Consider the following 14,912-nt stretch of genomic DNA (forward strand, 5'->3'; position numbering starts at 1 on the left):
GCCATTGAGGACTGAGATGAGGAGGAATTCCTTCACTCGGAGGGAGGTGAATCTTTGGAATTCTCTGCCCCAGAGGGCTGTGGGGGCTCAGTCGTTGAGTATATTCAAGGCTGAGGTCGATAGATTTTTGGATATTAAGGGAATCGAGGGATCGGGCGGGAAAGTGGAGTTGAGGTCGAAGATCAGCCGTGATCTCATTGAATGGCGGAGCAGGCTCGAGGGGCCAAATGGCCGACTCCTGCTCCTAATTTTTATTATCTTAAGACGCTCGTTAAAACCGACCACTTTGACCAAGATTTTGGTCACCTGCACTAATTTCTCCTTATTTGGCTCGCTGTCAAATATGTTATCTTCTGACGCTCCTGCGATGGTTCACTGCTGTTGTTGTTGTTGACCCTCCAAGGCTGCAGGGGGCGCTGTTTGGTCCTCCAGGGGATGTTATATAACCTCCAGAGCTGCAGGGGGTGCTGTTTGGTCCTCCAGGGGGATGTTATACAACCTCCAGGGCTGCAGGGGGCGCTGTTGGTCCTATAGTGGGGGGGGGGGTTGTTATACAACCTCCAGAGCTGCAGGGGTCGCAGTTGGTCCTATAGTTGGGGGGGGGGGGTTGTTATACAACCTCCAGAGCTGCAGGGGTCGCAGTTGGTCCTATAGTTGGGGGGGGGGGGTTGTTATACAACCTCCAGAGCTGCAGGGGTCGCAGTTGGTCCTATAGTGGGGGTGTTATATAACCTCCAGAGCTGCAGGGGGCGCTGTTGGTCCTATAGTGGGGGTGTTATATAACCTCCAGAGCTGTAGGGGGCGCTGTGGGTCCTACAGTGGGGGTGTTATATAACCTCCAGAGCTGCAGGGAGCACTATTGGCCCTATAGTGGGGGTGTTATATAACCTCCAGAGCTGCAGGAGGCGCTGTTGGTCCTACAGTGGGTGTGTTATACAGCCTCCAGGGCTGCAGGGGGCGCTGTTGGTCCTATAGTGGAGTTGTTATATAACCTCCAGATCTGAAGGGGGCGCTGTTGGTCCTATAATGGGGTTGTTATATAACCTCCAGGGCTGCAGGGGGCACTGTTGGTCCTCCTGGGAGGGGGGGGCTGTTATATAACCTCCAGAGCTGCAGGGATCACTGTTGGTCCGAAAGTGGGGGTGTTATATAACCTCCAGGCCTTCTGGTGGCGCTGTTGGTCCTATAGTGGGGGTGTTATATAACCTCCAGAACTGCAGGGGGCGCTGTTGGTCCTATAGTGGAGGGTGTTATATCACCTCCAGGGCTGCTGGTGGCGCTGTTGGTCCTCCCAGCGTCGCCTCTTGGCCCGCGGCAGCAGCCTCCTCGGCCGGGCCGGGCGGACGGAGCAGGGCCAGCGAGCGGGGAAGATGGCGACAGGGGCTCCGGCGGCGGCGGCTCCGGCTCCGGCTCCTGGCCCGAGCCCGGCGGCCGCTGCTGCGCCGCGCAAAATGGGCGAGGAGAAGCTGAAGGAGATGGAGGCGGAGATGGCGCTGTGAGTGGCGCCGAGCGACCGGGACAAACACCGAGAGAGAAAGACCCGCCAGAAAAATGGCCGCCCTTCCCGCTCCCGACCCCTTGCAGTACCGCCCGCCTGCCGCCGCTGCCGCACTCCCGCCGGCGCTGTGGCTGGGAGGTCAGCGCCGCTGCTCAGCTGCGCCGCCGCTGGCCGCCGCCCGCAACTGCAGCTCGGCAGCGGCAGCAAGCAGCCCGCTTGCAGTCCCGCCGCTCGCCTCGGCGCTCCGGCCGGCGCTGTGGTTGGAGGTCAGCGCCGCCGCTGCTGCTGCTCAGCTGCGCCACCGCTGGCCGCCACCTGCAACTGCAGCCACAAGCACATTGACTTTTTAAAGGGCCAATGTTACACTATATATATGATATATATATATATATATTCTTGTTTTTTCTTTTAATGGGTGTTTTTGTCACCCTGAGGCTGTTTGCAGTGGGGTTGCGCAGGGCTCCGTACTAGGTCGCTGGCTTTTTCCGTGTGGATATAGCAATGATTTTTACAATCACTTGCAGTCATATAACGTCACTTGCATTCATTAAGATGGTGAAACACAGACAATAGGAGCAGGAGCAGGCCATTCGGCCCTTCGAGCCTGCACCACCATTCAATGTGATCATGGCTGATCATTCCCTCAGTACCCCATTCCTGCTTTCTCTCCATACCCCTTGATCCCTTTAGCCGTAAGGACCACATCTAACTCCCTCTTGAATATTCAGTACCCCATTCCTGGTTTCTCTCCATACCCCTTGATCCCTTTAGCCGTAAGGGCCACATCTAACTCGCTTTTGAATATATCCAACGAACTGGTCTCAACAACTCTCTGCGGTAGAGAATTCCACAGGTTCACCACTCTCTGGGTGAAGAAGTTCCTCCGCATCTCGGTCCTAAATGGCTTACCCCTTATCCTTAGACTGTGACCCCTGGTTCTGGACTTCCCCAACATCGGGAACATTCTTCCTGCATCGAACCCGTCCAGTCCCGTCAGAATTTTATATGTTTCTATGAGATCCCCTCTCATTCTTCTGAACTCCAGTGAATATAAGCCCAGTCGATCCAGTCTCTCCTCATATGTCAGTCCTGCCATCCCGGGAATCAGTCTGGTGAACCTTCGCTGCACTCCCTCAATAGCAAGAATGTCCTTCCTCAGATTAGGAGACCAAAACTGTACACAATATTCCAGGTGTGGTCTCACCAAGGCCCTGTACAACTGCAGTAAGACCTCCCTGCTCCTATACTCAAATCCCCTCACTATGAAGGCCAACATACCATTTGCCTTCTTCACCGCCTGCTGTACCTGCATGCCAACTTTCAATGACTGATGTACCATGACACCCAGGTCTCGATGCACCTCCCCTTTTCCTAATCTGTCACCATTCAGATAATAATCTGCCTTCCTGTTTTTACCACCTAATATAGTCTTGTTTTTCTTTAAAGTTGTTTTTGTGAACTGGGAGGCTGTTTCCAGGCGGGTTACGCGGGGCTCAGTACTAGGTCCCTTCTGTGTCATGTCATCATAGGCAGTCCCTCGGAATCGAGGAAGACTTGCCTCCACTCTAAACACGAGTCCTGAGGTGACTGAACAGCCCAATACGGGAACCACAGTCCCTGTCACAGGGTGGGACAGATAGACGTTGAGGGAAGGGGAGGGTGGGACAGATAGACGTTGAGGGAAGGGGAGGGTGGGACAGATAGACGTTGAGGGAAGGGGAGGGTGGGACAGATAGACGTTGAGGGAAGGGGAGGGTGGGACAGATAGACGTTGAGGGAAGGGGAGGGTGGGACAGATAGACGTTGAGGGAAGGGGAGGGTGGGACAGATAGACGTTGAGGGAAGGGGAGGGTGGGACAGACAGACGTTGAGGGAAGGGGAGGGTGGGACTGGTTTGCCGCACGCTCCTTCCGCTGCCTGCGCTTGGTTTCTGCACGCTCTCGGCGACGAGACTCGAGGTGCTCAGCGCCCTCCCGGATGCACTCCCTCCACTTAGGGCGGACTGGTCTTTGGGCCAGGGACTCCCAGGTGTCGGTGGGGATGTTGCACTTTATCAGGGAGGCTTTGAGGGTCGTCCCTTGTAACGTTTCCTCTGCCCACCTTTGGCTCGTTTGCCGTGAAGGAGTTCCGAGTCGAGCGCTTGCTTTGGGGAGTCTCGTGTCTGGGGGACATGCGGACAATGTGGCCCTGCCCAGCGGAGCTGGTCGAGTGAGGTCAGTGCTTTGATGCTGGGGATGTTGGGCCTGGTCGAGGACGCTAACGTTGGTGCGTCTGTCCTCCCGGGAGATTTGCAGGATCTTGCGGAGACAGCGTTGGTGGTATTTCTCCAGCGACTTGAGGTACCTACTGTACATGGTCCATGTCTCTGGGCCATACAGGAGGGCGGGTATTACTACAGCCCTGTAGACCATGAGCTCGGTGGTGGATTTGAGGGCCTGGTCTTCAAACACTCTCTTCCTCAGGCGGCCGAAGGCTGCACTGGCGCACTGGAGGCGGTGTTGGATCTCGTTGTCAATGCCTGCCCTTGTTGATAGGAGGCTCCCGAGGTATGGGAAGTGGTCCACGGTATCCAGGGCCGGGCCGTGGATCTTGATGACTGGGGGGCAGTGCTGTGCGGCGAGGACAGGCTGGTGGAGAACCTTGGTCTTACGGGTGTTTAGCGTAAGGCTTTCGGTAAATACGTTGACGATGTCCTGGAGTTCAGTCGCTGTAAGTGGATATAGCAATGATTTACTACAACAACAACAACATAGTTATATAGCGCCTTTAAGGTAGTGAAACGTTCCAAGGTGCTTCACAGGAGTGTTATGCAATAGAAATCTGACAGCGAGCCGCATAAGTAGAAATTAGTGCGGGTTAAAGGGGCAGGTTTTAAGGAGCGTCTCGAAGGAGGAGAGAGAGGTGGAGAGGTTTAGGGAGGGAGTTCCAGAGCTTGGGGCCCAGGCAACAGAAGGCACGGCCACCGATGGTGGAGCGATTATAATCAGCGATGAGCAGGAGGACAGAATTAGAGGAGTGCAGAGATCTCGGAGGGGGGCGGGGGGGTGGGTTTGTGGGGCAGGAGGGGGTTCCAGAGATAGGGAGGGGTGTAGGGGCTGGAGGGGGTTACAGGTATAGTTGGGGCGAGGGCCATGGAGGGATTTGTAAACAAGAATGAGAATTTTGAAATCGAGGCGTTGCATCACCGGGAGCCAATGTAGGTCAGCGAGCACAGGGGGTGATGGGTGAGTGGGACTCGGTGTGAGTTAGGACACGGGGCAGTGAGCACAGGGAGTGATGGGTGAGTGGGACTGGGTGTGAGTTAGGACACGGGGCAGCGAGCACAGGGGGTGATGGGTGAGTGGGACTGGGTGTGAGTTAGGACACGGGGCAGTGAGCACAGGGGGTGATGGGTGAGTGGGACTCGGTGCGAGTTAGGACACGGGGCAGTGAGCACAGGGGGTGATGGGTGAGTGGGACTGGGTGTGAGTTAGGACACGGGGTCAGTGAGCACAGGGGGTGATGGGTGAGTGGGACTGGGTGTGAGTTAGGACACGGGTCAGTGAGCACAGGGGGTGATGGGTGAACGGGACTGGGTGTGAGTTAGGACACGGGGGCAGTGAGCACAGGGGGTGATGGGTGAGCGGGACTGGGTGCGAGTTAGGACACGGGGGCAGTGAGCACAGGGGGTGATGGGTGAGCGGGACTAGGTGCGAGTTAGGACACGGGGCAGTGAGCACAGGGGGTGATGGGTGAGCGGGACTCGGGGGCGAGTTAGGACACGGGGGCAGCCGAGTTTTGGATCACCTCTAGTTTACGTCGGGTAGAATGTGGGAGGCCGGCCAGGAGTGTGCTGGAATGGTCAAGTCTGGAGGTAACAGAGGCAGGGATGAGGGTTTCAGCAGCGGATGAGCTGAGGCAGGGGGCTGGAGACAGGCGATGTTACGGAGTGGGAAATAGGCGGGTTTAGTTATGCTGCGGGATATGTGGCCAGGAGCTCATATCAAGGTCAGATATAACACCGAGGTTGCGAACAGTCTGGTTCAGCCTCCGACAGGAGTTGAGGAGGGTTACCGACCCTCCAGCCCCTCCTGATCTACTCCATCGAAACCCCTCGTGATTTTGAACACCTCAATTAAATCTCCCCCAACCTTCTCTGCTCGAAGGAGAACAACCCCAGCTTCTCCAGTCTCTCACGTCACTGAAGTGCCACATCCCCGGGACCATTCTGGTCAATCTCCTCCGCCCTCTCTCCAGGGCCTTCCTAAGTTGGTTCATTAGTCATTGAAAGTTGGCATGCAGGTACAGCAGGCAGTGAAGAAGGCAAATGGCATGTTGGCCTTCATAGCAAGGGGATTTGAGTATAGGAGCAGGGAGGTCTTACTGCAGTTGTACAGGCCCTTGGTGAGGCCACACCTGTAATATTGTGTTCAGTTTTGGTCTCCTAATCTGAGGAAGGACATTCTTGCTATTGAGGGAGTGCAGCGAAGATTCACCAGACTGATTCCCGGGATGGCGGGACTGACATGAAGAAAGACTGGATCGACTGGGCTTATATTCACTGGAGTTTAGAAGGATGAGAGGGGATCTCATTGAAACATATAAAATTCTGACGGGACTGGACAGGTTCGATGCAGGAAGAATGTTCCCGATGTTGGGGAAGTCCAGAACCAGGCCTCACAGTCTAAGGATAAGGGGTAAGCCATTTAGGACCGAGATGAGGAGAAACTTCTTCACCCAGAGAGTGGTGAACCTGTGGAATTCTCTACCACAGAGAGTTGTTGGGGCCAGTTCGTTAGATATATTCAAAAGGGAGTTAGATGTGGCCCTTACGGCTAAAGGGATCAAGGGGTATGGAGAGAAAGCAGGAATGGGGTACTGAGGGAATGATCAGCTATGATCACATTGAATGGCGGTGCAGGCTCGAAGGGCCGAATGGCCTACTCCTGCACCTATTGTCTATGTTGCCCAGAATTGTCCGTGCATTTACCCCCGAGCTGGGATCCGAGCCAAAGCTGGCCAGTGTGTCTCAGATGTTAGTCTTTACCTAACGCCCGTCCCTATCCATGCCCGCAGGTTTGAGCAGGAAGTCCTGGGCGCGCCTGTTGCTACGCCAGCAGCCTCCGCGACGGCAGAAGCGGTGCCGGTGGCATTGATTCCGGTGCCTGTCGCCCGACCCATCATCGGGACAAACACCTATCGACAGGTGAGGTGCAGGAGGGGAGGGGAGGGGACTGGGGGTGGGGGAGTTCATCTGTGTGTGTGTGTGTGTGTGTGTGAGCGACAGTATCGACCTGGGGTGTGTGTGGCCTCATCTCGCATACACAGGAACAGGAGGAGGCCCATTCAGCCCCTCGAGCCTGTTACACAGGAACAGGAGGAGGCCCATTCAGTCCCTCGAGCCTGTTACACAGGAACAGGAGGAGGCCCATTCAGTCCCTCGAGCCTGTTACACAGGAACAGGAGGAGGCCCATTCAGCCCCTCGAGCCTGTTACACAGGAACAGGAGGAGGCCCATTCAGCCCCTCGAGCTTGTTACACAGGAACAGGAGGAGGCCCATTCAGCCCCTCGAGCCTGTTAAACAGGAACAGGAGGAGGCCCATTCAGCCCCTCGAGCCTGTTACACAGGAACATGAGGAGGCCCATTCAGTCCCTCGAGCCTGTTACACAGGAACAGGAGGAGGCCCATTCAGTCCCTCGAGCCTGTTACACAGGAACAGGAGGAGGCCCATTCAGCCCCCTCGAGCCTGTTACACAGGAACAGGAGGAGGCCCATTCAGCCCCTCGAGCCTGTTTCACAGGAACAGGAGGAGGCCCATTCAGCCCCTCGAGCTTGTTACACAGGAACAGGAGGAGGCCCATTCAGCCCCTCGAGCCTGTTACACAGGAACAGGAGGAGGCCCATTCAGCCCCTCGAGCCTGTTACACAGGAACAGGAGGAGGCCCATTCAGCCCCTCGAGCCTGTTACACAGGAACAGGAGGAGGCCCATTCAGCCCCTCGAGCCTGTTACACAGGAACAGGAGGAGGCCCATTCAGCCCCTCGAGCCTGTTACACAGGAACAGGAGGAGGCCCATTCAGCCCCTCGAGCCTGTTACACAGGAACAGGAGGAGGCCCATTCAGCCCCTCGAGCCTGTTACACAGGAACAGGAGGAGGCCCATTCAGCCCCTCGAGCCTGTTACACGGGAACAGGAGGCCCATTAAGCCCCTCGAGCCTGTTACACGGGAACAGGAAGCCCATTCAGCCCCTCGAGCCTGTTACACAGGAACAGGAGGAGGCCCATTCAGCCCCTCGAGCTTGTTACACAGGAACAGGAGGAGGCCCATTCAGCCCCTCGAGCCTGTTACACAGGAACAGGAGGAGGCCCATTCAGCCCCTCGAGCCTGTTACACAGGAACAGGAGGAGGCCATTCAGCCCCTCGAGCCTGTTACACAGGAACAGGAGGAGGCCCATTCAGCCCCTCGAGCCTGTTACACAGGAACAGGAGGAGGCCCATTCAGCCCCTCGAGCCTGTTACACAGGAACAGGAGGAGGCCATTCAGCCCCTCGAGCCTGTTACACAGGAACAGGAGGAGGCCCATTCGGCCCCTCGAGCCTGTTGCACAGCAACAGGAGGAGGCCCATTCGGCCCCTTGAGCCTGTTACACAGGAACAGGAGGAGGCCCATTCAGCCCCTCGAGCCTGTCACACAGGAACAGGAGGAGGCCCATTCAGCCCCTCGAGCCTGTTACACGGGAACAGGAGGCCCATTCAGTCCCTCGAGCCTGTTACACGGAAACAGGAGGAGGCCCATTCAGCCCCTCGAGCCTGTTACACAGGAACAGGAGGAGGCCCATTCAGCCCCTCGAGCCTGTTACACAGGAACAGGAGGAGGCCCATTCGGCCCCTCGAGCCTGTTACACAGCAACAGGAGGAGGCCCATTCGGCCCCTTGAGCCTGTTACACAGGAACAGGAGGAGGCCCATTCAGCCCCTCGAGCCTGTTACACGGGAACAGGAGGCCCATTCAGTCCCTCGAGCCTGCTACACAGGAACAGGAGGAGGCCCATTCAGCCCCTCGAGCCTGTTACACAGGAACAGGAGGAGGCCCATTCAGCCCCTCGAGCCTGTTACACAGGAACAGGAGGAGGCCCATTCAGCCCCTCGAGCCTGTTACACAGGAACAGGAGGAGGCCCATTCAGCCCCTCGAGCTAACTCTAACTGCATGCTCTCTCTCCTGCTCGTAGATTCAACAGAGCCTGGACGCACGAGCTGCCGCAGCAGCAACAGTGATGCCACCAATCGTGGGAGCTCCGTCGCCTTTTGTCGGACCAGGTTTGTCCTCCGGCCCTCGTCCATCCCTGTCTCCACCATCGGTGGCCGTGCCTTCAGCTGCCTGGGTACCCAAGCTCTGGAACTCCCTCCCTGAACCTCTCCGCCTCTCTCTCTCCTCAAAACCGACCTCTTCGACCCAGCTTTTGGTCGCCTGTCTCCAATATCTCAATATCAAATGATGAGGGGCCTGGATAGAGTGGATAGGACGGACCTGTTTCCCTGGGCAGAGGGGCCAACAACCAGGGGGCACAGATTAAAAGTAATTGGGGGGAGGTTTAGAGGGGGTTTGAGGGGAAATGTCTTCACCCAGAGGGAGGTGGGGGTCTGGGGGGGAACTCACTGCCTGAAAGGGTGGTAGAGGCAGAAACCCTCACCACATTTGGATGTACACTTGAAGTGCCGTAACCTGCAGGGCTACGGACCGAGAGCTGGAAAGTGGGATTGGGCTGGGTAGCTCTTGGTCGGCCGGGGCAACACGGACACGATGGGCCGAATGGCCTCCTCCCGCGCTGTAAATTTCTCTGATTCTATGAACTGTATGGCATAACTATTGACCCCCAGGGCACCTCCCATGCTCTCCTTCATAATAGTGACATGGGATCTTTTTACGTCAACCCGAGAGGGCAGACGGGGCCTCGGTTTAATGTCTCATCCAAAAGACGAGACTTCCGACAGTGCAGCGCTCCCTCAGTACCGCCCCTCCGACAGTGCGACACTCCCTCAGTACCGCCCCTCCGACAGTGCAGCGCTCCCTCAGTACTGCCCCTCCGACAGTGCGGCACTCCCTCAGTACTGCCCCTCCGACAGTGCGGCACTCCCTCAGTACTGCCCCTCCGACAGTGCGGCACTCCCTCAGTACTGCCCCTCCGACAGTGCGGCACTCCCTCAGTACTGCCCCTCCGACAGTGCGGCACTCCCTCAGTACTGCCCCTCCGACAGTGCGGCGCTCCCTCAGTACTGCCCCTCCGACAGTGCGGCACTCCCTCAGTACTGCCCCTCCGACAGTGCGGCACTCCCTCAGTACTGCCCCTCTGACAGTGCGGCACTCCCTCAGTACTGCCCCTCCGACAGTGCGGCACTCCCTCAGTACTGCCCCTCCGACAGTGCGGCACTCTCTCAGTACTGCCCCTCCGACACTGCCCCTCCAACAGTGCAGCACTCCCTCGGGACCGCCCTTTTACCAATTGTGTCCTCCTTTTAACTCACTTACTTTCTCTCTCTCTCCACAGCGATGCCTCCCCCGAGACAGGCTCCCATTGTGCGGCCAGTGTTTGTCCCTCATGTATTACAGAGACCAGGTAGGTGCATCATGGTCAATATATAAACCCCTCGAACCCCTCGATTAGATTCCAGCCTGTAACTCACTCCCGGGTATCTGTTATTCTATATATAAACCACCTGAACCCCTCGATTAGATTCCAGCCTGTAACTCACTCCCGGGTATCTGTTATTCTATATATAAACCCCCCCGAACCCCTCGATTAGATTCCAGCCTGTAACTCACTCCCGGGTATCTGTTATTCTATATATAAACCACCTGAACCCCTCGATTAGATTCCAGCCTGTAACTCACTCCCGGGTATCTGTTATTCTATATATAAACCCCCCGAACCCCTCGATTAGATTCCAGCCTGTAACTCACTCCCGGGTATCTGTTATTCTATATATAAACCCCCGAAACCCTCGATTAGATTCCAGCCTGTAACTCACTCCCGGGTATCTGTTATTCAATATATAAACCCCCCGAACCCCTCGATTAGATTCCAGCCTGTAACTCACTCCCGGGTATCTGTTATTCTATATATAAACCCCCCAAACCCCTCGGTTAGATTCCAGCCTGTAACTCACTCCCAGGTATCTGTTATTCTATATATAAACCCCCCGAACCCCTCTTATTAGATTCCAGCCTGTAACTCACTCCCGGGTATCTGTTATTCTACATGTAAACCCACCGAACCCCTCGATTAGATTCCAGCCTGAAACTCACTCCCGGGTATCTGTTATTCTATATATGAACCCCTCGATTAGATTCCAGCCTGTAACTCACTCCCGGGTATCTGTTATTCTATATATAAACCCCCCGAACCCCTCGATTAGATTCCAGCCTGTAACTCACTGCCGGGTATCTGTTATTCTATATATAAACCCCCCCGAACCCCTCAATTCGATTCCAGCCTGTAACTCACTCCCGGGTATCTGTTATTCTATATATAAACCCCCCCGAACCCCTCGATTAGATTCCAGCCTGTAACTCACTCCCGGGTATCTGTTATTCTATATATAAACCCCCCGAACCCCACGATTAGATTCCAGCCTGTAACTCACTCCCGGGTATCTGTTATTCTATATATAAACCCCCCGAACCCCTCGATTATATACCAGCCTGTAACTCACTCTCGGGTATCTGTTATTGTATATAAACCCCCAAACCCCTCGATTAGATTCCAGCCTGTAACTCACTCCCGGGTATCTGTTATTCTATATATAAACCCCCCGAACCCCACGATTAGATTCCAGCCTGTAACTCACTCCCGGGTATCTGTTATTCTATATATAAACCCCCCGAACCCCTCGATTAGATTCCAGCCTGTAACTCACTCCCGGGTATCTGTTATTCTATATATAAACCCCCCGAACCCCACGATTAGATTCCAGCCTGTAACTCACTCCCGGGTATCTGTTATTCTATATATAAACCCCCCGAACCCCTCGATTAGATTCCAGCCTGTAACTCACTCTCGGGTATCTGTTATTCTAAATATAAACCCCCCGAACCCCTCGATCAGATTCCAGCCTGTAACTCACTCCCGGGTGTCTGTTATTCTAAATATAAACCCCCCGAACCCTTCGATTAGATTCCAGTCTGTAACTCACTCCCAGTATCCCTTATTCTAATGCTTCCTCTTGTTCTCTCTCCACAGCAGGTCCCCGGATCCCTCAGATGCGTCCCCCTCCTCCCCCTCCGTTGCTGGGACCTCCGATGCGAGCCCCTCCCCCGCTCATGATGGGACACCCTATGACACCCCCTCCTCCCATGGGACCGATGCATCCTGTCCGGTATTCGAACGTGAGTGTGCGATCCTCTCCCCACGGAATCGCCCCCATTGGCATCAGTCCAGACCAGGAGGGCCTGCTCCAGAAGCCGTCACTCTCAGTGGGGGGGAAAAAGCGACGTGACTGGTTTATAGAGAGGGCACACCAACCGCTTTTAGTGGAGGAAAATTCAGAACCAAAGACGTTATGTTAACATGTCTAGCACCTGGGTTAGACCACACTGGGAGCACTGAGCACAGTTCTGGTCTCCATATACCTGGGTTAGACCACACTGGGAGCACTGAGCACAGTTCTGGTCTCCATATACCTGGGTTAGACCACACTTGGAGCACCGTGCACAGTTCTGGTCTCCATATACCTGGGTTAGACCACACTTGGAGCACTGTGCACAGTTCTGGTCTCCATATACCAGGGTTAGACCACACTTGGAGCACCGTGCACAGTTCTGGTCTCCATATACCTGGGTTAGACCACACTTGGAGCACCGTGCACAGTTCTGGTCTCCATATACCTGGGTTAGACCACACTTGGAGCACCGTGCACAGTTCTGGTCTCCATATACCTGGGTTAGACCACACTTGGAGCACCGTGCACAGTTCTGGTCTCCATATACCTGGGTTAGACCAAGTTTGAGAAGCGCAGACATCTTGTGGGGTTGTGAGGCTGTAAAAGATTACAGAGATAGGGAGGGGTGTAGGGGCTGGGGGAGATTACAGAGATAAAGAGGGGCAAGGAGGCCATGGAGGGATTTGAAAACAAGGATGAGCATTTTGAAATCGAGGCATTGCCGGACCGGGAGCCAATGTAGGTCAGTGAGCACAGGGGGTGATGGGTGAGTGGGACTGGGTGTGAGTTAGGACACGGGGCAGTGAGCACAGGGGGTGATGGGTGAGTGGGACTGGGTGTGAGTTAGGACACGGGGCAGTGAGCACAGGGGGTGATGGGTGAGTGGGAATGGGTGTGAGTTAGGACACGGGGCAGTGAGCACAGGGGGTGATGGGTGAGTGGGACCGGGTGTGAGTTAGGACACGGGGCAGTGAGCACAGGGGGTGATGGGTGAGTGGGACTGGGTGTGAGTTAGGACACGGAGCAGTGAGCACAGAGGGTGATGGGTGAGTGGGACTGGGTGTGAGTTAGGACACGGAGCAGTGAGCACAGGGGGTGATGGGTGAGTGGGACTGGGTGTGAGTTAGGACACGGAGCAGTGAGCACAGGGGGTGATGGGTGAGTGGGACTGGGTGTGAGTTAGGACACGGAGCAGTGAGCACAGGGGGTGATGGGTGAGTGGGACTGGGTGCGAGTTAGGACACGGGGGCAGTGAGCACAGGGGGTGATGGGTGAGTGGGACTGGGTGCGAGTTAGGACACGGAGCAGTGAGCACAGGGGGTGATGGGTGAGTGGGATTGGGTGTGAGTTAGGACACGGGGTCAGTGAGCACAGGGGGTGATGGGTGAGTGGGACTGGGTGTGAGTTAGGACACGGGGCAGTGAGCACAGGGGGTGATGGGTGAGTGGGACTGGGTGTGAGTTAGGACACGGGGCAGTGAGCACAGGGGGTGATGGGTGAGTGGGACTGGGTGTGAGTTAGGACACGGGGTCAGAGAGCACAGGGGGTGATGGGTGAGCGGGACTGGGTGCGAGTTAGGACACGGGGGCAGTGAGCACAGGGGGTGATGGGTGAGTGGGACTGGGTGTGAGTTAGGACACGGGTCAGTGAGCACAGGGGGTGATGGGTGAGTGGGACTGGGTGTGAGTTAGGACACGGGGTCAGAGAGCACAGGGGGTGATGGGTGAGCGGGACTGGGTGTGAGTTAGGACACGGGGCAGTGAGCACAGGGGGTGATGGGTGAGTGGGACTCGGTGCGAGTTAGGACACGGGGTCAGTGAGCGCAGGGGGTGATGGGTGAGTGGGACTGGGTGTGAGTTAGGACACGGGGTCAGTGAGCACAGGGGGTGATAGGTGAGTGGGACTGGGTGTGAGTTAGGACACAGGGCAGCGAGCACAGGGGGTGATGGGTGAGTGGGACTGGGTGTGAGTTAGGACACGGGGCAGTGAGCACAGGGGGTGATGGGTGAGTGGGACTGGGTGTGAGTTAGGACACGGGGTCAGTGAGCACAGGGGGTGATGGGTGAGTGGGACTGGGTGTGAGTTAGGACACGGGGTCAGTGAGCACAGGGGGTGATAGGTGAGTGGGACTGGGTGTGAGTTAGGACACGGGGCAGCGAGCACAGGGGGTGATGGGTGAGTGGGACTGGGTGTGAGTTAGGACACGGGTCAGTGAGCACAGGGGGTGATGGGTGAGTGGGACTGGGTGCGAGTTAGGACACGGGTCAGTGAGCACAGGGGGTGATGGGTGAGCGGGACGCGGTGCAAGTTAGGACACGGGGCAGCGAGCACAGGGGGTGATGGGTGAGTGGGACTCTGGGCGAGTTAGGACACGGGGGCAGTGAGCACAGCGGGTGATGGGTGAGTGGGACTGGGTGTGAGTTAGGACACGGGGTCAGAGAGCACAGGGGTTGATGGGTGAGCGGGACTGGGTGTGAGTTAGGACACGGGGACAGTGAGCACAGGGGGTGATCGGTGAGTGGGACTCGGGGCGAGTTAGGACACGGGGACAGCCGAGTTTTGGATCACCTCTAGTTTACGTTGGGTCGAATGTGGGAGGCCGGCCAGGAGTGTGTTGGAATGGTCAAGTCTGGAGGTAAGAGAGGCAGGGATGAGGGTTTCAGCAGCGGATGAGCTGAGGCAGGGGGCGGAGACGGGCGATGTTATCTGGCAGTATTTATTCCGCAGGATTTACTGACCCATGCTAATGGATCCCCTCCTCCCACAGGTCAGTCACCTCCCTCCCCTGATGCCGGTTCACCCTCCTGTCCTGCAGCCGGTGCCCAAGGTGAACCTGACCATTATCCAGGCCGCTCCCACTGTCTACAGACCTCCTCCTGTCAAGCCCAAAGAGGTGAGTGTTGATGGGTCACAGGCCAGAGCGTGTCTTGAGCTCAGCTTTCACTTTCTCCCCCTCCCTCCCTTCCCCCATTCACCCCCTCACTCCGTCCCTTACC

General features: G+C 56.4%; 1 protein-coding gene across 1 annotated transcript in view; it reads left to right on the plus strand.

Moving 5' to 3' along the window:
• Nucleotides 1–1,338: 1,338 nt before the first annotated feature.
• The window catches only part of rbm42 (RNA binding motif protein 42), a 27,306-nt gene continuing 13,732 nt past the window's right edge, over nt 1,339–14,912 (plus strand). Inside the window, exons 1-6 of the mRNA XM_070872702.1 lie at nt 1,339–1,495; nt 6,554–6,683; nt 8,709–8,796; nt 10,026–10,094; nt 11,718–11,863; nt 14,684–14,815. Of these exons, the coding sequence (XP_070728803.1) occupies nt 1,371–1,495; nt 6,554–6,683; nt 8,709–8,796; nt 10,026–10,094; nt 11,718–11,863; nt 14,684–14,815 (690 nt within the window). The 5' untranslated portion in view covers nt 1,339–1,370. The remainder of the gene's footprint in view (nt 1,496–6,553; nt 6,684–8,708; nt 8,797–10,025; nt 10,095–11,717; nt 11,864–14,683; nt 14,816–14,912) is intronic.

This window comes from Pristiophorus japonicus, unplaced genomic scaffold (genome assembly GCF_044704955.1).
Source record: "Pristiophorus japonicus isolate sPriJap1 unplaced genomic scaffold, sPriJap1.hap1 HAP1_SCAFFOLD_350, whole genome shotgun sequence".
NCBI lineage: Eukaryota > Metazoa > Chordata > Chondrichthyes > Pristiophoridae > Pristiophorus > Pristiophorus japonicus.